General features: G+C 51.3%; 2 protein-coding genes across 3 annotated transcripts in view; both read left to right on the forward strand.

Annotated features, from left to right (window-relative positions):
- UNC5B (unc-5 netrin receptor B) overlaps positions 1-5,346 on the forward strand; it is a 59,316-nt gene extending 53,970 nt beyond the window's left edge. Inside the window, exons 15-18 of the mRNA XM_041490061.1 lie at positions 459-608; positions 1,430-1,594; positions 1,677-1,864; positions 2,593-5,346. Coding sequence (XP_041345995.1) covers positions 459-608; positions 1,430-1,594; positions 1,677-1,864; positions 2,593-2,758 — 669 coding nt within the window. The 3' untranslated portion in view covers positions 2,759-5,346. The remainder of the gene's footprint in view (positions 1-458; positions 609-1,429; positions 1,595-1,676; positions 1,865-2,592) is intronic.
- Positions 5,347-10,822: 5,476 nt separating this feature from the next.
- On the forward strand, positions 10,823-20,294 carry SLC29A3 (solute carrier family 29 member 3). Of its 2 annotated transcripts, none has more exons than XM_041490114.1 (6): positions 10,823-10,875; positions 11,778-12,038; positions 14,808-14,890; positions 15,920-16,146; positions 17,028-17,190; positions 17,744-20,294. In XM_041490114.1, exons 2-6 carry the CDS (start codon positions 11,790-11,792, stop codon positions 18,408-18,410), a joined length of 1,389 nt encoding a protein of 462 aa, XP_041346048.1. In that variant the 5' UTR covers positions 10,823-10,875; positions 11,778-11,789; the 3' UTR covers positions 18,411-20,294. The 2 variants fall into 2 exon arrangements, with proteins under 2 accessions (XP_041346048.1, XP_041346047.1); XM_041490113.1 differs by lacking the exon at positions 10,823-10,875 and adding an exon at positions 10,965-11,142.
- Positions 20,295-21,540: the final 1,246 nt, after the last annotated feature.

Raw genomic sequence — 21,540 nt, forward strand, 5'->3', positions numbered from 1 at the left:
GCTGGAGTCACGGTGCTTTGGCTGCCTGGACCCACCAGTGCTGTGCCTGTTTGGTTCCCTGTGACTTGTCCAGTGGATCCTGTTGGGATTGATGTGGTGCCTCTAGGTGGGGATGTAGGCAGGGCTCTGGCTCCCCGCTTGTCTTTTTCTCCTAAAAGGTGCTGGTGTGATGAAGGGATGGTGTTAAAAGCAGAGAGAGTGGCACCCTTCAAGCTCCTTGTGTTGGAGCTTTGTGTTCTCCAAGGAGACATTTATGGATGCCCCCATTAGGAAATTCAAGTTTTAGGTGGGACTGGTGTATGAGATGAGCTGGCAAGTTCTTTTGGGGTGGCAAAAGTTGTTCTCCATGCTCTTCTTGGCAACTTCTCCCCCCATCCTGGCTTTGGGCGTGGAGCTGGGCAGAGGAGCAGCCCCTGCCCTTCTCCTGGGCCTCACCCTGCCTGTCCTGCTGCCCACAGGAGGTGCTGGAGCTGGAGAGGACACTGGGAGGGTACCTGCTGGAGGAGCCCAAGCCCCTGCCCTTCAAGGACAGCTACCACAACCTGCGCCTCTCCATCCACGACATCCCCCACGCGCTGTGGAGGAGCAAACTGCTGGCCAAGTACCAGGTGAGGGGCTGACCTGGGGGCAGCCGGGCTTCCAGACTGGGAGCTCCATCTCCAGCCAGGCACCACAGGGCTGTGGTGCTGAGTTGTCTCCCAAAAGGACAGAGGAGGAAGGGGATCAGTTTCCTGGTCTTTCTGGTGGGATGCTCTCTGTGAGGTCTGTCGCTGGCCGGGAGCTGTGTACAAATCACGAACCGGACAGGACTGCTAGGAATCTGCCTTGAGCTGTTTCATTTTCCAGCATCAGTCTCTTTCCATGGTTATGACAATGGCAAGATGCCAGCAGCTCACATCCCAGGCAGCAGACCAAGAACTTAATGTTACAACTTATTTTAAAAGTTTTTTGGCCAATCACACAAAGCAAAAGCATATTGACACTAGTTCCATCCTACCACTATAAGCACACGTACCTTTGGTTAAAACAATGCTTGCTTATTTTGAATACAATACCTGTTTGTAAGCCTTAAAACACAATGCACAGAGCTCCATTATTAAGCTTAGAACTTCCTAATATCTCGCTAGATATACTTTTCTGCAGCTTAGGGAGTTATTCTAGACAAGCGTTAATACACAGATCGTTATCCCATTTGTCCTTACTTTTCCACTTTTTACATAATTTTTCTGCTGACCAATCTTATGGCTACTGCTTAGCTCTAATCACAGTTCTGCTGTCTCTGAGGCCTGCCTTTTGCAGCTTTCCCAAAACCCTCTGATTTTATGGATTCCCACAAGGTCCTGCTGTCCCACCTCATCCCTCATGGGGTGGCTGGAGGAGGTGGGAGCTGCTGGGGCCTTGGCTGAGCCCGTGCTTTGGTGGCCCACAGGAAATCCCCTTCTACCACATCTGGAGCGGCAGCCAGCGAGCTCTGCACTGCACCTTCACGCTGGAGAGGTACAGCCAGGCCTCCACCGAGCTCACCTGCAAGATCTGTGTCCGCCAGGTGGAAGGGGAAGGGCAGATCTTCCAGCTCCACGTCACGCTGGGAGAGGTGAGCAGAGGGGAGCTGGGGGGACAGCTGGTGACACACTGGGACATTTCAGCAGCGTCTCACCCTGTCCTTTCTCTTCCAGCATGGCAGCTCCTCTGACACCCTGCGCTCCCACCACAGCGGTGCCACCACCACCAGCACCACCCAGGTGGGACCCTACGCCTTCAAAATCCCCCTCTCCATCCGGCAGAAGATCTGCAACAGCCTGGATGCTCCCAATTCCAGGGGGAATGACTGGAGACTTCTCGCCCAGAAGCTTTCCATGGACCGGTGGGTCTCCCCTGGCTTTGCTTTCCCTTCCTTTGCCCCCAGCAGGGAGGCTTCACTCTGTGCTCCCTGTCAGCTGTAGACATCCAGTGGGGTTGTGTCCAGCTGTATAGGTCCATCCATAAATGGGGATATAGTTCTGCATAGTTATATCCATCTCTATCCTTGGATATGATTTTAAATTTTAAAAGAGGGGAGGTTTAGATGAGATATTGGGAAGAAATTCTTCCCCTGGGGGTGGTGAGGCCCTGGCACGGGGTGCCCAGAGAAGCTGTGGCTGCCCCATCCCTGGAAGTGTCCAAGGCCAGGTTGGACAGGGCTTGGAGCAGCCTGGGATAATGGAAGGTGTCCCTGCCCATGGCAGGGGGGCTGGAACTAGATGATCTTGAAAGTCTCTTCCAACCCAAACAATTCTGGCATCCATCTGTGCCACAGTCCTGTGTCTCACTATGAATGGCCCTTGTTTATCTGGGACAATGGCTGTGCCATTCCCACCTGGTTTCACCCCAGAACCAAAGGGAGAAAGGGTAATTTCAGCAAAGCAAAGCTGACATTGCTTTTGCATGAATACCAGCTCTGTCTGTAAACTGCAGACGGTCTCTGAGGGCTTTGGCGTTTGTGTTACAGCATTCCCATCCAAGTTCGTGTTCCAAACAGGTCCAGCATCCTCCCTCCTGCCATCCACAAAGGGCACCACAGCAGCCCAACCCTGTCCTGCTTCTCCCTTTCAGGTATCTGAACTACTTTGCCACCAAAGCCAGCCCCACCGGGGTGCTCCTGGACTTGTGGGAAGCCGAGCACCAGGACGACGGCGATCTCAACACCCTGGCCAGTGCCTTAGAGGAGATGGGCAAGAGCGAGATGCTGGTGGTCATGGCCACAGAGGGGGACTGCTGATGGTGCTCCCCACGGCTGGGGGGCCAGGAGGACGAAACAGGGGGTGAGGAAGGGTCCTCCCCCGATGGCAGGGGGAGGCACATCCGTCCTGAGCGGGGAGGAGCCGCGGCCGGCGCTTCTCCCGCACCGCTGTCAGCCTTAGAGACCCATCCTCAGCGTTTACAAGCAACCCAAGTGTTACACAGCATTCCTCCTCCTCCTCCTCCTCGTGGCACGGGGAGGAATTAGGGCTTCTCGAGTCGGGATGGGGGCTTTCCTTTTCCTTTTTCTTTTTGGGTTCCCTTCCTCCTCCTTTAATAGCATTTCTGCGTTGAAGAGATGAATACAATCCAGGCTTAACTTCTGTCAAAGGCTTCAGGCAGCTTCACGAGGCAAATAGGAAAGAAAAAAAAGGAAAAAAAAAAAGTTTCTTAGGAAACGCAAATAATTTATTATCCAGATCTTTGGATGTGTCCTTTTTAAAAAAAAAAAAAAAAAAAAAGAAAAGAAAAAAAAGACAGATTTATAATTTTTTTTTTTTGGTGTGTGAGGGCAAGAGCATTGCTGTGGTCAGGGTGGCAGAGAGAGAGATTTCAATGAACAAACTTTTGTAGGGAAAAGCGTGTGATCCAAGTTGAGAAAAACATGTTTACATGTCCTGGGACCCCCAGGGAGTCCAGAGGTTGAAGTGCCTCTCCACCCCTCTGCTTCAGGGCCGTCTCAGACCCTTCCCAAGGCTTTTGTCCTTGCAAAAAGGACTCCCTTTTCCCTGGCAGTGGGAATGATGGGTCCCACTCCACCTGCAAGGAGGGATGAGGGATGCTGCCCTGTGTTTAGGGTTCAGGGTGGGGAGAGTACATCCAGATGTGGGTATTTTTAATGAATTCTTCCCTGGCATGGTTTGGGGGAGCTTTTTAGGATGACTACGCCTTCATTTACATAACTTCAGTACAAACCAAAGATTTCAGTCCTGCACCGACCTCTGGACTCGAGGCTAAAGGGGGGGATGTTGTAAACCCAGCAGGATTTTGCAGTGAGCACCCCAAATCTGGGCTTGGGGCTCAGAGGGAGGCGATGAGTGGGTGTGGAGGGGTCAGGGGAGAGCAGGGGCTGGTGGGCTGCAATGTGGCCACTTCAAACCACCTCCACCTCAGGTCCCTGCGCTCCTGCCTGAATTTTGATGCAGTATTTCAGCACGGATTCAGGGAGGGATACTCTGGTGTTCCCAAGCTGCCAACCAGGCTGAGCGTTTTCACATGAGGGACAGCATCATGAGCAGTGCTCAGGTTTCCATCCCTCACTGCAGCTCCTGTTTTTCCCCTGGAATAGGCTTTTTATAACAATGGAGAAGCTGTGGGGTGAGTGGAATGTAATCAAGTGGTAGGCAGGAATGAGGTTCCTCACACAGATACGGTGTCTTGATGAAGGTAAAAAATTTAGGTTGCCTGCAGGTAGAAATAGTTACTCACTGAGTGCTGTATCTTAGAAATTTGTCTGTTAAAAAAAAAAAAAATAGGAAGGGGGTGGTAAGCTCAGGATTAGACTAGGTCACACGGCCAGGCTGTGGATTCTCCATCAGTGGAAGTATTAGGAGCATGTCCTGCTCTGGGCTGCAGAGCCCTGGATCAGTGTCCTGGAGTGCCTGTGCTATCCCATAAAGTGCTGGGCACAGGAGCACATTCAGGGAGCCTGGAGAGCATCACAGGGCAGCTCGGGAGGAGCTTTCAGTATTGCTGGGACATGACAGCATTCCTGTGGGCAGCTCCTGAGGCACTGCTGGAAAGCTCTGAGCTGCTCCCTGCTGTGTCTCGGGGTCCCTGGGGTTCACTTCTGGCTGGGTTTTCAAGGCTCTGGGAGAGAAGAGATCTTTTCCCCTTGTGCTGGATGGGAAAACTGCTGCTGGGAAAGCTCCTGTGTCACATGGGAAAGGATTTATCTGTCCTTTGGGTTGCATTTGACCATTTCTGAGACCCTCTGAGCTAAGGAAGAAAAAGCAGATTTGGAGAGCAATAAAGACTCGGTGGATCAATCCAGCTGCCCGTGGTCTCGAGGGCTCCTTTCTCAGTTCCACAGGGTTCTCTGAGGGATGAGATGCTCTTTCAGGTCACCTGGGAATCTCTCTCACTCCCATTCTCTGGTTCATGGATCACTGTGCTGGGATGTGTGTCTGTCTGTCTGTCTGTCCATCCTGCCCACGGGTGCCTCTCTCCATCCCCCTCCATCTCTGTTCACCTCCCCCTTCCTTTGGGCAGGCAGCAGCCACCTGGCTTGGCTGAAGTGCATCTTTGGAGAGCTTCTCCCCATTTTTCTGACCAGGGAACCTGCAGCAGGAGCAGGGCAGGGGGGATGCAGGGTTTGCCTCCATCTCCCGTGGGTGCCAGCTCCCAGGAGCCCTCCACACCTCCCAGGCGTTTCTCCAGCCAGGCATTTTGGCCAAGGCAGCCCCGTGGTCTGGCAGTGTCCATCTCTTGCCCCAAAATGTGTTTCCATATTTATATGTCCAGGGGATGGGCCCGGTGGCATCCTCTAAACCCTCATCTGTTTATTCTGTAAACTAAAGAACTGTAAATAAAGTTTAGCATTCCTATTGTAACAAATTAATTTTTATGCAATAAATTATATTTCCTAGTCTAATAATAAAAAAAAAAAAAAAAAAGGAAACATTCTGCTTAATCTGCTTGCCAGTCTCCTGTTCATCACTCACCATTCCTGCTGTGTTTGGCATCTGCAGGGATTGGGGATCCCTGTGAGATCCCTCTCTTGTATTTGCAGGGTTCCCAGATGAAGGAAGGAAGGATGCATCTGACTCCATGTTCTCAGAAGGCTGATTTATTATTTTATGATACTATATTATTTTAAAGAATACTATACTAAACAATACAGAAAGGATACAGACAGAAGGCTAAAAAGATAATAATGGAAACTCGTGGTTCTCTCCAGAGCCTCAACACAGCTTGGCAATGATTGGCCATTAAGTCAAAACAATTCACATGAAACCAATGAAACAATCACCTGTTGGATAGACAATCTCCAACCACATTCCAAAGCAGCAAAACACAGGAGAAGCAAATGAGATAAGAATTGTTTTCCTTTTTCTCTGAGGCTTCTCAGCTTCCTAGGAGAGAAATCTTGGCCGAAGGATTTTTCCAGAAAATATGACTGCTTGAGACACACTCTCAAGCAGTTCATTGCCATCCCTGAGGGATATCCTACAGGAAGAAATGCCCCTTCCAGGACTGAGGGGATAATTTGGGAGGGAGGAATTTGTGGCTGTATTTCTCTTCACGGAGAAAAGCAAGGTACGACTTCCCAAGAATATTTTCTGGGAATCGCAGTGAGGAACCTCAGAGAAAGAAGAAACAGTTCTTAGAATTTGCTGTGCCCGTGTTTGTGCAAAGGTAGAATGCAATATGGAGATTGTTTACCCAAAGTGATGGTGTTTTGTTTCCTTGGCCCATCAGGGCCAAGTGTGTGTGTGAGTCAGGACTGTCAGCTGTCCACAGTCATGAGATTCTGTGGAGATGAGTGCTTGGCAGATTCAGTTTAGATGTAATGTAATATAGAATAGAATAATATGGTATGATAAAGTAATTAATTAGCCTTCTGATACCCATGGAGTCAGATGCATCATTCTCTCCCCCTCGTCAGGAGTGAAAATACCTACTGTAGGAATGGTGTCACTACAGGACACGAAATAACATGACGTGGACATGCTTTCTCTCGAGGTAAAAAAGGCACTTTTAATTTCTGACCCCAACATTTGTAGATTTCTAAAAGTGACAGTGGATTGGTGGGTGACAGTGCCACCTCTCCAATGACACTGGACAAACCAGCAGTCCGTCAAATTTCTCCTCCTCCATAAAAGAATACAAAACAATAAGTTATTTACAGAAAGTGTGTAAGAAAGTTCCTTACAAGAATGTAAACATCAGAAGGCTTAGAAAAACTTACAAAATCGGGGTGACAGGAATGGAGCATGGAGCTGCAGCTGCAAGTGGGGCATCCCTGTCCTCCAGCATCCCATCTGGCTTCCCCACCTGCCTGGGGGTTCCTGCTGTTTCCCCACCTGAGCAGGACCATGCAGTTACCCCTGGATGGTGACAGGAGACTCTGACAAGTGTGTCTCTGCTCAGGTCACCCCACAGCCCAGCCAGGCTGCTGCCCAGAGAAGAGTAAAGATGACATTTTGGATATGATTAAGATTTCACTTCATGGCTTTTGCCCAGATTCTGAGGTGACATATCTGGTCAAAACCTTACCTGTTTGAGGCTGCAACAAGGAAAAATTAGTCCATGACATGCCTACAGTTCACAGACTGCATGTTTCATATTAATGGCATTATAAACACTTTCATTTTTGTACTAGAAGCAATACTGATTTGAACTAATGCCTGCATTTCAAGTAGTTCCGTGCATTAAAACAAATAGAAAAAAATGTGCAAAGTAGCTATCCAGACTGGCTGGGGGTAAGAGATCTTCTGTCTTGATAAAGTCCCAGCAAGGGAACGAAGCCAGAAGGGTTTGCAGGGAGGTTCCAGGATAGAACCTCATCCAGTTGCCACCAGGAGATGGCAACATTGTCCGTGCTCCGGGCAGGAGTGGGAATTCTGCAACCAGTGAGGAAAAACGGGGATGGAATTGCCGACTTGCCACCACAGTGATCACAACGTAGCCACAGGAATATGCCCAACCTTCCCTGCTGGGCTTTCCGGCTCGGGACAGGATGCTGAGGCAGATGCCTTCTCAGGAGGGAGAAGCTTTTCACAGAGCCCCAGAATGGCTTGCTTTGGAGGGGGTGTTACCGACAGTCCTGTTCCACCCCCTGCCATGGAACATCAGACCAGGGTGCTTCAACCTGGCCTGGAACACCTCCAGGGATGGGGCAGCCACAGCTTCTCTGGGCACCCTGTGCCAGGGCCTCACCTCCCTCACAGGGAAGAATTTCTTCCAAATATCCCATACAAACTTGTCCTTTTATCAGCTTAAAGCCATTCCCACTTGCTCCTTTCCTGACATCAGAATTCCTTTAACCTCCACCTCCCAGGCTGCTTTCTCTGGGCACTTTTTGCACCAAACCATCCTTCCAAGGGCCAGCATCCATGAATGGTCATCCATGGATAACTTTGACCAACTGCTGCCCAATTCCCCCTTTTCTTCTTCTGTTGAAGCACCCAGTTTGCTAACTCCCCTTACAATTCAAGCACCCCAAATCCCTGAAGTGGCACACTGAACTCGGGCTTGGAACCAGCAGCTGTCCCACGAAGGTTTACTCTGCAGCAGAACAGCACAGGGCTGTCCCCAAAGCTGTCCCCAGCCCTCGTGGGGAGCTCTGGATGTTGTGGTGGCTCTGTCCCCCCTGCCAGGCTGTCCCTGTCCCCTGTGCTGGTGTGATGGGAGGTGTAGGAATGTGTCCCCCTGTTGACGGAGTGACAAAACTATCCTTTGTCCCCTTAGAAAGGAAATAAGCCCAGAAGTTTCTCTCCTCGATTAGGTGAAAAGGCATCTCATAGGACCTGGGGGACTTCACCTCAAGCTTAAGGATAGCCAACTGGACAGGAGCCAAAAAGTCCTGCCTGGGCAATTCACTAGAAAAAGAAGAGAACAAATAAACTAATGGCTTTTGTGAGGTGTTTTACCAGGAGGAAAACCCTCTTGCACCCGGCTCGGTTCTTCTCTGTAAAGAGTTTTGTTATTTTGCCTTTTATTAAATATTTTTTTTTTGTTCCAACTCTGCAACAGAAGTCATCCTGCTGATTTTATGTCTTCTAAGATAGCTGAGCTATCTTGGGTGAGAAATAGATCTCCAAGAGCTGATGAGACCTGGCTCGAGGAGATCCCTATTTCAGAGAGGCTCTTCTCCAGCAGTGGCTTTTTTGACATGACAGATGGCAGCAGGTCAGAAATATCAGTGCAATCCCTCAGAGCTGCCCAGGTACTGACTCGGAGAGGCCATGCCATCTCCTCAGGTGTGTAATATATGCTATGAAATAATTCATGCTGAAGGAAATTAAAAACCACAGCATTTTGGGTACTAAAGCCAGTGTCAGGCAACAAGCAGTAACAGGCTAAGTGAAAATGATGGAGATTCAAACACAGGAGGATGACTGTCTCTAGAGATGTGTATTTCAAGGGATTCTTTCTCCTGACAAGACCCCAGCAGGAGGCATTTGATAGACATCATCAGTAAGATAATACTCAACACCAGAAGTTTATCCCAGAAGATTTTCACCTGACAGGATTTCAACAATTATTCACCAGTTCTGAGAAACATGGCAGCAAAAAAGAAAAAAAAATGCTAAAGAAGGGCCCCTTCCAGAGCCCAAAAGACTAAAACAAACCCCTTAGAAATGACATTTGGAGACCCACGGGGACTTTGGTGCCATAGAGGCCAAATCCTGGCTTTCCCCGACTTTGAGTCGGAGAGCTCAGAGTAAAATTGCTTGTGGCTTTTTCCAAGCTTATACTTTGATTATTTAATAAATTTCCTGAACTATTAAATTGGAGCATTCATTTATAACAGGTGCTTTGCCGTCCTGGCATGACAGTGTGGATGAAAATCCCAAGGAGAAACCTCTGAGGAGGAACCCACGTGCTCCTCTCAAGCCCTGCCATTCCAGCACATCACCTGCGGGCTGGCTGCCTGCTGCTGCTTGTTTTGCTCAAAAAAGAGGGAAAAAAACCACTGGAGTTGGGTTTGTTGTGACATCTGTGTGGCCAAGGCCATCTGACCTGCCCTGCTGCATGGCTCAGAGGCTGGAGATGGGTGGTGGCTACTGGGAAAAATCTGGGTCCCTCTGTGTTTTCCCCACAGGTGAAAAAAAAAAAAAAATTCCTGGCTAGACCATTTTGGGGCTTTCTGCAAAAATTAAAACTCTTTGATGAAGGGTTGGATGCGTGGGCATGTCCCGGTGTGGCTGCTGAGGAGCCAGACACAGCTTTGGGGAAAGAAAGAGGGAAAAAAGAGGTAATGATGTTTTCCTTCTCGGTCACACCATGCCCTCAAGGTGAGTGTGGGGGGAATCGAGGACTTTGCAGTGGAATTTGTGCTGGTGGGGAAGCACAGGGAGTAAAGGAGGAGCTCATATCCCACCCTGCAGAAGATGCTGCGCATTCCCCACCCTCCCATCTTCAGGAGGTGGTGTTTTGGTGACTTCTGACAAAAATCAAGCCTAGGCAAAAGCTTTTCTTACTGCTGTGCGGTGAGCCAGGCTGTGATTAGCACTGCTTTTCATGGAATCATTTGGGTTAGAAGGAGGGGTCTTTAGGATCATCTTGTTGCTTCCCCGTGCCAGGGGCAGGGACACTTTCCAGGGTGCTCAGAGGCCCATCCAGCTTGGGTTTGGACACTTCCCGGGATGGAGCAACCACAGCTTCTCTGGACAACCTGTGCCAGAGCCTCCACACCCTCCCAGGGAACAATTCCTTCCCAATATCCCATCCATCCCTGCCCTCTGGCTGTGGAAGCCATTCCCTGTGTCCTGTCCCTCCATCCCTTATCCCAAGTCCTCTTCCAGCTCTCCTGGAGCCCCTTTAGGCACTGGAAAGGGCTCCGAGCTCTCCTGGAGCCCCTTTAGGCATGGGAAGGGCTCCGAGCTCTCCCTAGGGCCCCTTTAGGCACGGGAAAGGGCTCCAAGATCTCCTGGAGCCCCTTAGGCACGGGAAGGGCTCCGAGCTCTCCCTGGAGGCCCTTCAGGCACGGGAAGGGCTCTGAGCTCTCCTGGAGCCCCTTTAGGCACTGGAAAGGGCTCCGAGCTCTCCTGGACCTTTCCCTTCTCCAGCTGACACCCCCAGCTCTCCCAGCCTAGCTGCACCCAGGGGCTCTGCAGCCCTGGAGCAGCTCCTTGGGCTCCCCTGGAGCTCGTTCCCAGGTCGGACACAGGTAAGATCTCACCTGAGCGGGGCAGAATTTGGGGCGGAGGAGCGTGTCCGAGGGGGCGTGGCCAACACATAGGAGGCGTGGCCAATAGCGCCCCGCCCGCTATACTCTGTGGGGGCGTGGTCAATCCAGGTGGAGGTGTGGTCAATCGCCGTGGGGGCGTGGCTCTGGGTATGGTGGGCGTGGCCTTCCCCTCAAAGGCGGGGCGGGGCGGGGCCGGGAGCCCTGAGGCGGCGGAGGCGGCCGGGCCGGGCGGGACCCCTGTAAGTGCTGCGGTGTTGGGGCGAGCGGGGCCGGAGCGGGGCCGTGTGGGTAGAGTGGGAGGCTGTAGGAGGGAGAGAGGGAACGGCGCTCCCTGCTGCCGAAATTCCCCGTTTGTTTACAAAACCCGCGGTTTCCGGCATTTCCGCCTCCCCCGCGCTCTGCGCGGCCCCGGGTGGGCTCTGAGGCGCGGTGGGTGCCGGTGCCCCGGGCAGGTCCCGCGGCGCTGGCAGGTGGTTTTCCTGCGCCCGGTGATGCCGTGCGTGTCTGTGAGTCATTTGGCAATGCTGGCTGACGTCGGGCTGCGCTGGGAGCTGCTCCGCCGATCCCGGCTGGTGCTGGAGTAGTTTACAAGCGCTTTCCGAAAGCCCGGCGGTGTTACTACGAGTTTGCGCCTTGCTCTGCGGAGCCCGACGGCGCTGTTGCTTTGGCAGCTGTTGGGTGGTTTTTGGAGCGTGACATGAGCTCAGTGAGGTTTCTTACTCCTGCAAGTCCAAGGGGACAGGTTAATTATTAGTTATGGGTGGTATCTGCTGAGTCTCGGTCCCTTTCCCCCTGCCTTCCCATCCCTGGCTCACTCCTCCAGTGTTTGGGTGCCCAAGGGGCTGGGGCTGCCCCTGGATCCCTGGAAGTGTCCAAGGCTGAGGTGGACAGGGCTTGGAGCCACCTGGGCTAGTGGAAGGTGTCCCTGCCCATGGACAGGGAGGTTGGAATGACTCCTTAATGTCCCTGCCACCTTGGGCTAGTGGTCCTGCCCATGGCAGGGGGCTTGCAGCGAGATGGGCTTCGAGGTTCCTTCCAACCCCAACCACTCCATGATTCCATGGTTTGCTGGTGCCAGAGGGGGCTGGAGGCACAGCTTGTGACAGCCCTGGTGTGACAATGGCCTTGTTGTTTTTCCCAGCGGGCCAGCACGATGCTCCCGGCAGCCGGCAGCTCTCCCCCGGACCAGGAGCCCCTGCTGGAGGATGCCGTGGGGAGCGGGTACAGCCGCCAGAAGCCAAGGGACCGCTGGCATGGGGCCTACCTTATATTTTTCCTCCTCGGCATCGGGTCCCTCCTGCCCTGGAATTTCTTCATCACGGCCAAACACTACTGGAGGTACAAGCTGCAGAACTGCTCGGATGAGCCAGGCCCGGCGGGGCAGGCGGCCTCAGACCTGCGGGTGAGTGCTGCTTTGGAGGCAGAAAAAATAACCTGTTTTCCTTCCTAACGTGCTCATTTTCCCCCTTTACTTCCCCAGAAGGTAAGTGAGCATCCTCTAGGGTCTCCCCTGCTGCAAAGGTTTAGTTGGTATTTATTTACAAATAGTTGCAGAGAAGATGCTTCAAATGTGGCCTTTTACCTGTATTTGAACTGCTAAGTGTTAAGGTGAATCTAAAAAAATAGGGCTTAACCTTTCATAGGGCACTTTCTATAGTGCAGGGTGTTTTTGTGGTTGTCTTTTTTGTATCCTTTGTGATCTGGCAGGTGTGCCATGAATATTTCCCTGCAGTGATCAACATCTGGCTTTGGCATATGGAGCAAGGAGCTTGTCATGGGGTGATGGATGTGGCAGCCTTGGGCTGGCAGGTTAATGGCCTCTTTCTGTCCCCAGAAAGGCTGCTTTCTCCTGCTCCTCCTGCCACAGCAGCATTATTTCCCTGAGCCTCTCTGACTAAGCTGTGGGTTTCTTTCTTTGTGGCTTTGTTGAAAAAGTTTTGGAGCGATGAGGCTGCGTCACATCCTGCTCTCGTGGCAGAGCTTGTTCAGGTGGTTTGGGCACTTTTTGTTTTTATATAAACACAGGGCCACGTGTGATGCCTGTGTTTCACCTCCAGTTTCTCACTCCAGTACACCCACAGCTCTTTTAATTTTCATAGCTGTTAAGTGTCTGCTGCTTTTTTGATGGGGAGGAAGGGAAGTGCTTAGACCAGGGTGCTGCAGGTGTACTGCTGTAAAGCAAGAAACTGAATTTAACTGAGGTGCCCAAGCTCCTGCACTGCCTGATCACCACAATTGTCTGTGTCTGTGCCTATGAGGGTGCTCAGAGAGGGGTGAAAGGTGCTTTGTCACCACATGGCATGGTGTTCTCTCATATTCCCTGCATCCCACATGTTCCTCACTGCCTCTACATCATGCTGATCCTCTTGGGAAAAGCTGGGTTTAAGTAAAGTATGTTGAAGTAGGTGTTTGCTTGCACAGCTGTGCTCCTGGCTGGATCAGCCATTTCTTTGCTGAAAAGGTGTTTCTGCTCTTCCTGTGTGGCCATGGAGCGATGCCTTTTCCTCTCTCCAGCCTCAAACCAGTCAGCCCAGTTTGTGCCCTGCTGCTGCAGGAGGAGGGTTCACCTGCACACAGAGCTGGACCCTGGAAGGATGCGCCTCTGGCTGACAGCCACCTCCTGGCTCCAGCCTTTCCACTGCTTCTAATTTCATGCCCTGTGCTCAGTAGCACTCCAGCACCTTCAGCCACCTTCACAGACCTGGATTCCTTTTCCAGCCTGGCAGGAGCAGAACAGAAACTCCTTTGCAAAAGCATCTTGTCTTGGGTTTGCCACCACGATGCTTTGTTCTGGTTTGGGGCTGTCTAAGGCATGGTGGCAGCGTGTTTGAAGTTAATGTGGGGTTAAACACTTCCATCATGTGCCTCAGCTCTGTGGCTGAGGGATCACACTTGACACTTTCTCCCATCAGACCTGGATGTGGGAGGAAGATGTCAGGTTTGCTTTGGGGTTTTTTTTAAGGGCTCAGCAGAAAGGGAGAAGAACTAGGCATATCCTGCAGTGCCAGAAATGAAAGCATATCTCTGAAGGGTGGGAAAACCCCAGGAGGGAGAAGAGGTGCCATTGGAGGTGGATTAAAACCTAGCAAGCAGGAGAGAGGAGTATGGAACCTGATCTTTTCCACTGGCCCAGGCATGGATTAAATTTGCCACCCACCATTCTGCTGCTGCATTAAAAATGTGGTGCAGGGGTTCTTAAGTACTTGCCCAATTCTCTCCTCACTGCTGGTGTGAGCCCATTTGCTTGGAATGAATGAATATTTCCCTGGGATGTACTTTGAGTACACTTCTGCTTGGTGCAAAGCATTACAAAGTCATTTTTCCTCCCCAGAAGCAGAAGCAAATTAACTTTTTAAGCAAGTTTACTGAGTATCCCCAGGATGGTTTGGAGGTTTGTTTTAAGTAGGTGGGTAAATAAGCTGCAGTTTTAGCAGCCAGCTTTGTGTTTGGCTTTGTCTTTTCTCCTGATTCATCTTGTGGCCACAGAGCTTTGAGCCTCCTGCTTGGCTGAGCTCAAATGCCATAAGCACAGACATTTAAGTCTCTGCCTATCTGGACCCTCTAGGAGTGATTATTAGATTTCCTGTGGCTTCCAGTGAAGCTCCTGATAGGGAAGAGGAGATGAACGTGCTTGTAAACTGATTAAAAGTGATGCAAAGCTGTAAAAAATAATAAACTGTGCAGAGAAAACCTGCCAAGTGCCTTCTCCTGGTTGGATGTGATGAGACCCTATCTCTGTAGCTGGATAAGTGCAGAAAATGAAAACCTGTTGTGATAGGGGTGGACGTGTAGGTCATCCTCCTCTTTGTGTGTATCATCCTACCTGCTGGCTGAGATTCCTGCAGCAAAGAAATGGGATTAAGCCCCTCGAAGGGAGGAGAGGGAGCAGACCCACTTTGATGGTGCGCAGCACCATGGCAGCTATTTCTTTCACTGCTTGTATTTTCCTTCTGTATTTATGTCCCTGATTTCCTGAAATAGCCCAGGGCTATGGAGGGCAAATCCCAGAATTCCCATTGCCCTGAGCAGTTTGCAACATGGGCTACAACACAAGGTGGGCACCTACACCAAATAGCTTCCTGTTGGGTCATATTCAAGATCTGAAATTCACGTGTTGTTCCCCCTACAAACATTTTTTACTTTGTTTGGGTTTTTTTCTTTTTCCTGGCAGGACTATTTTGAGAGTTACATCTCCATTGCTTCCACCATACCCTCAGTGCTGTGCCTGATTGGAAACTTCTTGCTTGTCAACAAGTAAGTGTTGCTCTGATCCCAAGTGCCTGAGCCATGTTTCTCCCTGGCTTTGCTCCTGTCTTCTTTCCAACTTCCCAGCTTGGGGGAGACCATGGGGCATCCTGAGCTCAGCCTCACTGTGCAGCCAAAATTCCCCTCCTTGACCCTGGCTGAGATGAAGTGGGAGAAGCACCTTGCTCCAGAAGTGCCTGAAGTTGGCTTGAGTAAATAAATCCCTAATGAATTCCTTGGTTAATTGCTTGGAAAAAGTCTTCCCTCTTAAAAATACCTTTATTGTCATCAGGGGACTGGTTGACAAAAGTGAGGCTCATCCAGCACCTTGCCCTGGCCTTACCAGCCCTTGAACTGGGGTAAAAATGGACCAACTGCACTTTGTTGCAAGCTTTGCTTAAATCTCAAACAGCCTCCTGCCTTCATTTGTACCCTTCCTGATCTCACCACAAACTCCTGCATGCTTGCAGGCATGGGTTTGCATGGCTGATCTCCAGATTCCAGCTCCCTGCCTCACTGCTTCCTCATCTCCGTGTTAGTGTTCGAGGGTCCCCAGGATGAGAATCTTGACTCCATGTTTCAGAAGGCTGATTTATTATGTTATGATATTATAGTATATTAAAATGCTATTCTAAAACTGTACTAAAATAATAGAGAAAGGATCCATGAGAAAGCTAGAAAGGAATGGAATGAATAACAAAAACCTGTGACTGCTCAGAGTCGATACAGCTGGACCATGGTTGGTCATTAAGTAGAAACAATTCACATGGACCAATCAAAGATGCACCTGTTGGTAAACAACCTCCAGACTGCATTCCACAGCCATCAGATAGTTATTGTTTACATTTCTGAGGCTTCTCAGCTAGAATAGGAGAAAAATCCTAGCAAAGGATTTTCATAAAAATATCATGGTGACACATCTCCTCCCACCTCTCTTTATTTTCTTTGCCCCTTCTGCCAGAACAGGAATTGCGTCCCATGTCAAACGTTCACGTTGTGGTATGAAGCACAGGAGTGACTTCTTCCCCTTGTCCCCAGGGTTGCTGCCAGTGTGAGGATCCTGTCCTCCCTCTTTGTCATGCTGGCTGTGTTCCTGGTGATCACGGTGCTGGTGAAGGTGGACACCTCCACCTGGACCACGCCCTTCTTCACCCTCACTGTGGGCTGTGTGGCCGTGGTCAGCAGTGCCTCCACCGTCTTCTCCAGCAGCATCTTTGGCCTCAGCAGCTGCTTCCCCATGAGGAACCTGCAGGCTCTGCTCTCAGGTTGGCTGATCCCACTGGGATCATGCTCTTGGACTTTCCCTGCTCGGCTCTGTGGTTTTCTCTGGGGGTTTTGTCATGTGGGGGTTGTTGTAGAAGCTTAACTTTGCCCTAATGATAAAGGGAAGTTGCTGAAGGAGAAACTTGCTCAGTCACATGAGCTTTGGTTTCTGTAAATTGCCATAAAGTGACCCTGGAGTGTTGCTGGGTGCAGGGAGCAAAGAGGGAAGGAGATGACATCCCCCTGCCCTGCCATTTCCAGCAGAGGGATCTGCAGGTTTGCCTTGTCTGCTCCTTTCTGATCAGCATTTCCATGAGTGATGAGGGGCAGGCTGGGAGCCATGAGTGATGAGCTCCCTGGAGCATTGCTAACATTATAAATGTGCTGTGCAATGCTTGACAAACCAAGAGGAGAAGGGGGGGGGAAATCAGGATGGTGAAATTTTTCCTGGGGCCAAGACAGGAGTGTTTTTAATGAGTTTATCTCAGACAAGGAAAGCACCACATCCCTGAGATGGCATTCCTGCTGCTGGTGCCTTGAATTCCCATCTGGGGGAGTGCAGAAGAGAGGCTGATTATGTGTGCTGGTGGAAAGCCAAGTTTAGGCTTTGGGAAAAGTTTGGACTTTTTCTGCAGGAGTGGGGACCTGCGAGCCCTGCCGCCTGTGTGCTGTGCTGTGTTGGAAGGGGGTGCAGGATGGCACCTGGGCCGTGGTGCAGCCCCACAGGGACCTGAGCTGTGGAGATGGAGCGGAGTGCAGCTGCACCCTGAGCTGGGTGTGGGGCAGTGTTCCCTGGGCACCTGGGCATGTCAGAAGAGGAGCTTCTGGGTTGCCCCTCTTGTTCTCTGTGCCTCACTGTGCCCACCTCTGTTGCCCCATGCAGGCCAGGCCATGGGTGGCACCATCAGCGCCGTGGCCTCTGTGATAGACCTGGCAGCGGCGGCCGATGTCACCGACAGCGCCCTGGCCTATTTCCTCACCGCTGACATCTTCATCGTCATCTGCATCGTGGTGTACCTGCTCCTGCCCAGGCTGGAGTACTCCAGGTGTGTGCCAGCCTGCCAGGGCCATCCCACAGAGGGTTTGCAGTGGCATTGCTGGGGGATCCATGGGACATTCGCCGTGCTGGTCCCTGCCCTGTCACAGCCGCCAGCTGTGCTTCCCCTTTCACCAAAACCACAGGCTGAAACTGAGTTTCAGCCCAGTGCTGAGTTTCTGCCAAGCTTTCCCAGGGCCCCCAGTGCTGGTGCTCCCAAAATGTGTGGAGTCAGCAGAGAGCCCTAACCCAGAGGCAGACAGCCAGGAGTGTCCCCATATCCTGTCTGCCACTTGGATGTGTGTGCCCATTGTTCTGGTTGGTGCTTGTAGCCCCCAGAGCACCCAAGGGCCTGCATGCAGTAGGGTCCCCTCTGTGAACACTGAGGGTGCAGAGAGGGGATGGTGGGTGAGCAGGGGTCACCTCTCTGTGTAAGGTTGGAGCTGCAGGTGTGGTGCAGTTGCTGGGTCCAGCAGGCATACCTGTGCCTCCAACTTCTCTCCTGCCCTCTCTCCAAACCTCAGTTGCATTCCCCTCATGCTTCCCTCTGTGTCTTTCTCCAGGTATTACCTGAGCAGGCAGGAGAGCCCCTCTCTGGTGACTGTGCCCCCCGACAGCTCTGTGGAGGACGAGGCAGAACCAGGAGGCACCGTGAGCTCCTCCATCCTCACAAGAAGTGCTGGCATCCCCCCACTCCGCCCCATCCTGCAGAAGACCGCCCTCCTCGGCTTTTGCCTCTTCTACGTCTTCTTCATCTCCATCATCATCTTCCCTTCCCTCTCCTCCAACATCGAGTCTGTCAGCAAATCCTCGGGAAGCCCGTGGAGCACCAAGTACTTCACACCACTCACCTGTTTCCTCCTGTACAACTTTGCTGACTGGTGTGGGAGGCAGGTCACTGCCTGGATCCAGGTGCCTGGCCCCAAAAGCAAACTGCTGCCTGCCCTTGTCCTCCTCAGAACCATCTTCCTCCCTCTCTTCATCCTCAGCAACTACCAGCCCCGGGCTCACATCCGGACCGTGGTGTTCAACAGGGACATCTACCCCGTGGTGTTCACGGCGCTGCTGGGTCTCAGCAATGGCTACCTGGGCACGCTGGTCATGGTCTACGGCCCCAAAATCGTGCCCAAAGAGCTGGCTGAGGCAGCAGGGGTGGTGATGTCGTTTTACCTCGTGCTGGGGCTGGCTCTGGGGTCTGCCTGTGCTGTTTTCGTGGTGCACCTCGTGTAGAGGGGGCAGCTGCAGGAGGAGGATGCCCTTGGTTTGTGGTGCTGCTGTTGGGTATTGAGGGTTGGGTTTTTTTTCCCAAAAAAGTCAGGTATCCTGTGGTTTTGAGGCAGCCTGCCTGTCTGGGCAGGGGGGTAGCTGCATCCAGGGGGAATGCAGAGGGAAGGTCTCCCTTCTGGGAAGGGGCATCCCCTATGCTTGGGAAGGTTCTGTCAGGCATTGTCACTCCCCAGTTTAATGGAGCAGGGACCAAAACAGCCTCATCCTCCTCAGGGAGCTTAGGGATACAGGGATACCATCCCTTACCCATGTGCCAGTGGTTTTAAGCTGAACCCAGGGCTTTTGGGGGCACCTTGGGTTTTGCTGCTGCACTGTTACGAGTTCAGCCCTTCAGGGGTTGGGTGGTCTTAGGGAGGGTTCACCCCTCACTAAGCTGTGATGGTGGTGTTGAACTAAAAGGGATTTGAGCCCTGGAGCACCTTCTCACAACTTAGGGAATAAGTAGCAGCTGCCCCAGGGATTGGGGCACAGTTTTGCACAGATTTCATACAACCATTGCACAGAAAAAAAATAAAATTATATATTTAAGGGACAATGCTCCACTTGGAATTTTGCTTGCTTTAATTTTTCCATGTAAAATTGAACTGAGGGACATCTACCTCCTAGCATGGTGCCAATAGTGTTGGGGACTATTCTCTGGCCAAGCTGAGAGGATCATTTTTCCTGCTGTGACTGTGTTGTGACACCCAAGGCAAGTGAAATGCTGAGTGAGCCTAACCTGAGGTTTTTCTTCAGTCTGTGTTCAGAGAGTTCTGTGAAAGCCAGGGAGAGCTGTGAGAGAGGCCCTGGTGTGAGGTGCACAGCAGAAATCTGGTTAATTCATGTAGACAGGCACCATATGGCCTCCAGATGTTTTCAGAGGGGTGAGCTACTGTGACACCCAAAAATATGGCCCACCTAAAGACAACTGGCTTTTCAAGTCATTTAAACTCCCATATGCCAGCACAGCCTGGACTAAATCCGATTATTGTATTTATTTTCTCAAATTGGCTGGATTTATGGTCTAGAAGAGGTGAACTGATCAGCAAGGGTGTAGAGGCAGAGCTTGGCAGTGCAGTGATGCCTCAGAGATGCTGTCTGTGGAAATGGGTTCCTTTAAGGCTGGGTTAGGAGCAGATGCTCCATTCCTGGAATGTTCTCTCAGCACCTCCTGCTTGCCCACGTGGTGGTGGAGCTGCTGGATGTGTGGATCACACAGGATCCATACTGGTTCCTGCCCCAGGGTGCCATGTGGGTGTGCTGGACACTGGGTTTTTACATAAATCCTTCCCTAAAGCAGTGTTTAGTTTGGGTCCCTTGGCAATGCACACACACGGAGTTTTGCTTCATGGCTGATTTTTATTTCAACGTGAAATCCAGACACAAGTGGAAAATGTGTGAGGTGTGCAGTAGTGAGGAGCAGCTTTATGGAATGTGGGCTCTTAATCCTGTCCCTTTGGTGGGTTTGGAGCCCTTTGGCCTCCAGCACTTGGCCAGGGACTGCCTTGATGCAGGTGAAGCCCACCCAAGGGCTGAGGTTGGGATGCTGGGAGCCCCTCCTGGGGGTCAGTGCTCCCATCCCCTCCCTGGTGCTGGAATAATGCAGCAGTTGCTCAAAAAGCCCAACCCAGCCTGGTGCTGGCAACCAAAAATTCCCTTTGTGGCCTTCAGTGGGCCATGCTGTCTTCAACCTGTGCATTTCCCTCCCAATCCAAGGAATTATGAGATTTGGCTTGGTTTTTTACTGCTTTGCATCTCTGCTCCTCCTCTCTTTGTTACAGACCAAATTCCTCTGGAAGGAGAACTTAATTTCTGGTACTGTTGTTAATAAAGAGAATTCCTGATCCTGTGCAACTGCTGGTGTCTGGAATGATTTCTCTTGGAGGTGCACTGATGCATGCAGTTTCAGCTTGCATTTTTCCCTCTGGCCATCCTCCTCTCCCAGCTTGGATTGTAAACTCAGAGAAATCCCTGGCAAGGGCTGGGTGAAGGAGCCCTGAGATCACTGCTTGGAGAGCTTTTCCAGTGGAACATCCCCAGCTGACACCAGGTAGGTGTGGAGAGCATCCCTGTGGCAGCATGGAGTGAGCAAAAGGGGGATTTATCCTTTGGTTTCGGTGGCATGCACGTAAGGAAGGTTAATAAATGAGGAGAAAAATCAATACAGATGCAAATTGGGCAAGAACCAGGTCTGGGCATAAAGCAGGGAATGCTGCTGGGAATGCCATAATGTGGGGGTGGATGCTGCCAGGCCTCTGAGCCATGAGCTGTGGGTGATCCCCTGCAAAAGGGGAGGGATAATTTATAGGGAATTGCAGAGAGCAGCAGGGAAGTAATCACAGTGCCTGGGAGAAGCCACATCTGCTGCTCAGCGTGGGCCATGCCAAGGAGCTCAAGGTAAGGAAACGTGGGATGAGGAGGGAAATGGTGCTGGAGGGGTGGAATGAGGCTGCTGGATCTGGGATGAAATAAAAGTGCAGCTGCATCTTGTGCCTGGGTGGGTTGAGTTGGTGTCCCTGCCATGGCAGCAGGGATTTGGAGCTGGGTGATCATCACAGTCCCTTCCAACCCAAACTTATTCCATGATCCTGGGATAAATGCATCTCTGACAGCAAAAGCAGCCATGGCCTCCAGTTCCAAGGCTTGGAATGATGCTCTAGCCAGGAGGAGCACTGCAGGGATCCAAACCTGCTTCCTGACATGTAGCTGGGAGGTTACTCTGCCTTCCAGTTCTCCAAGAGCTTTAGGAGAGGGAGCTGCTCCCCAGAGCTGGGGTCCCTGAGTTCCAGAGAGAGACCCTGGCTGTGGGCAGGGCTGGAGCTGAGCTGGGTCCGTCTCCCTCACCTCCCTAAAAATGCACTCCCAGATTTTGTTTCTGTGCCCGCCACCATCCGCTCAGCTGTCGCTATAGGACACAAAATAAAATGATGCAGACACTGGGACTTTTAAGGTGAAAAGAAGGGAAGTTTAATTTTTTATTTCAACATCTATAGATTTTCCAAAATGACAGTAGATTGGAGGATAACAGTACTACTTCTCCAATAACATCAGAAAAACCAACAGTTCATCAAATTTTTCTTCTTCCAAAAAAGAA

The sequence above is a fragment of the Pyrgilauda ruficollis genome, unplaced genomic scaffold (genome assembly GCF_017590135.1).
Source record: "Pyrgilauda ruficollis isolate IOZ18807 unplaced genomic scaffold, ASM1759013v1 scaffold98, whole genome shotgun sequence".
Lineage (NCBI taxonomy): Eukaryota > Metazoa > Chordata > Aves > Passeriformes > Passeridae > Pyrgilauda > Pyrgilauda ruficollis.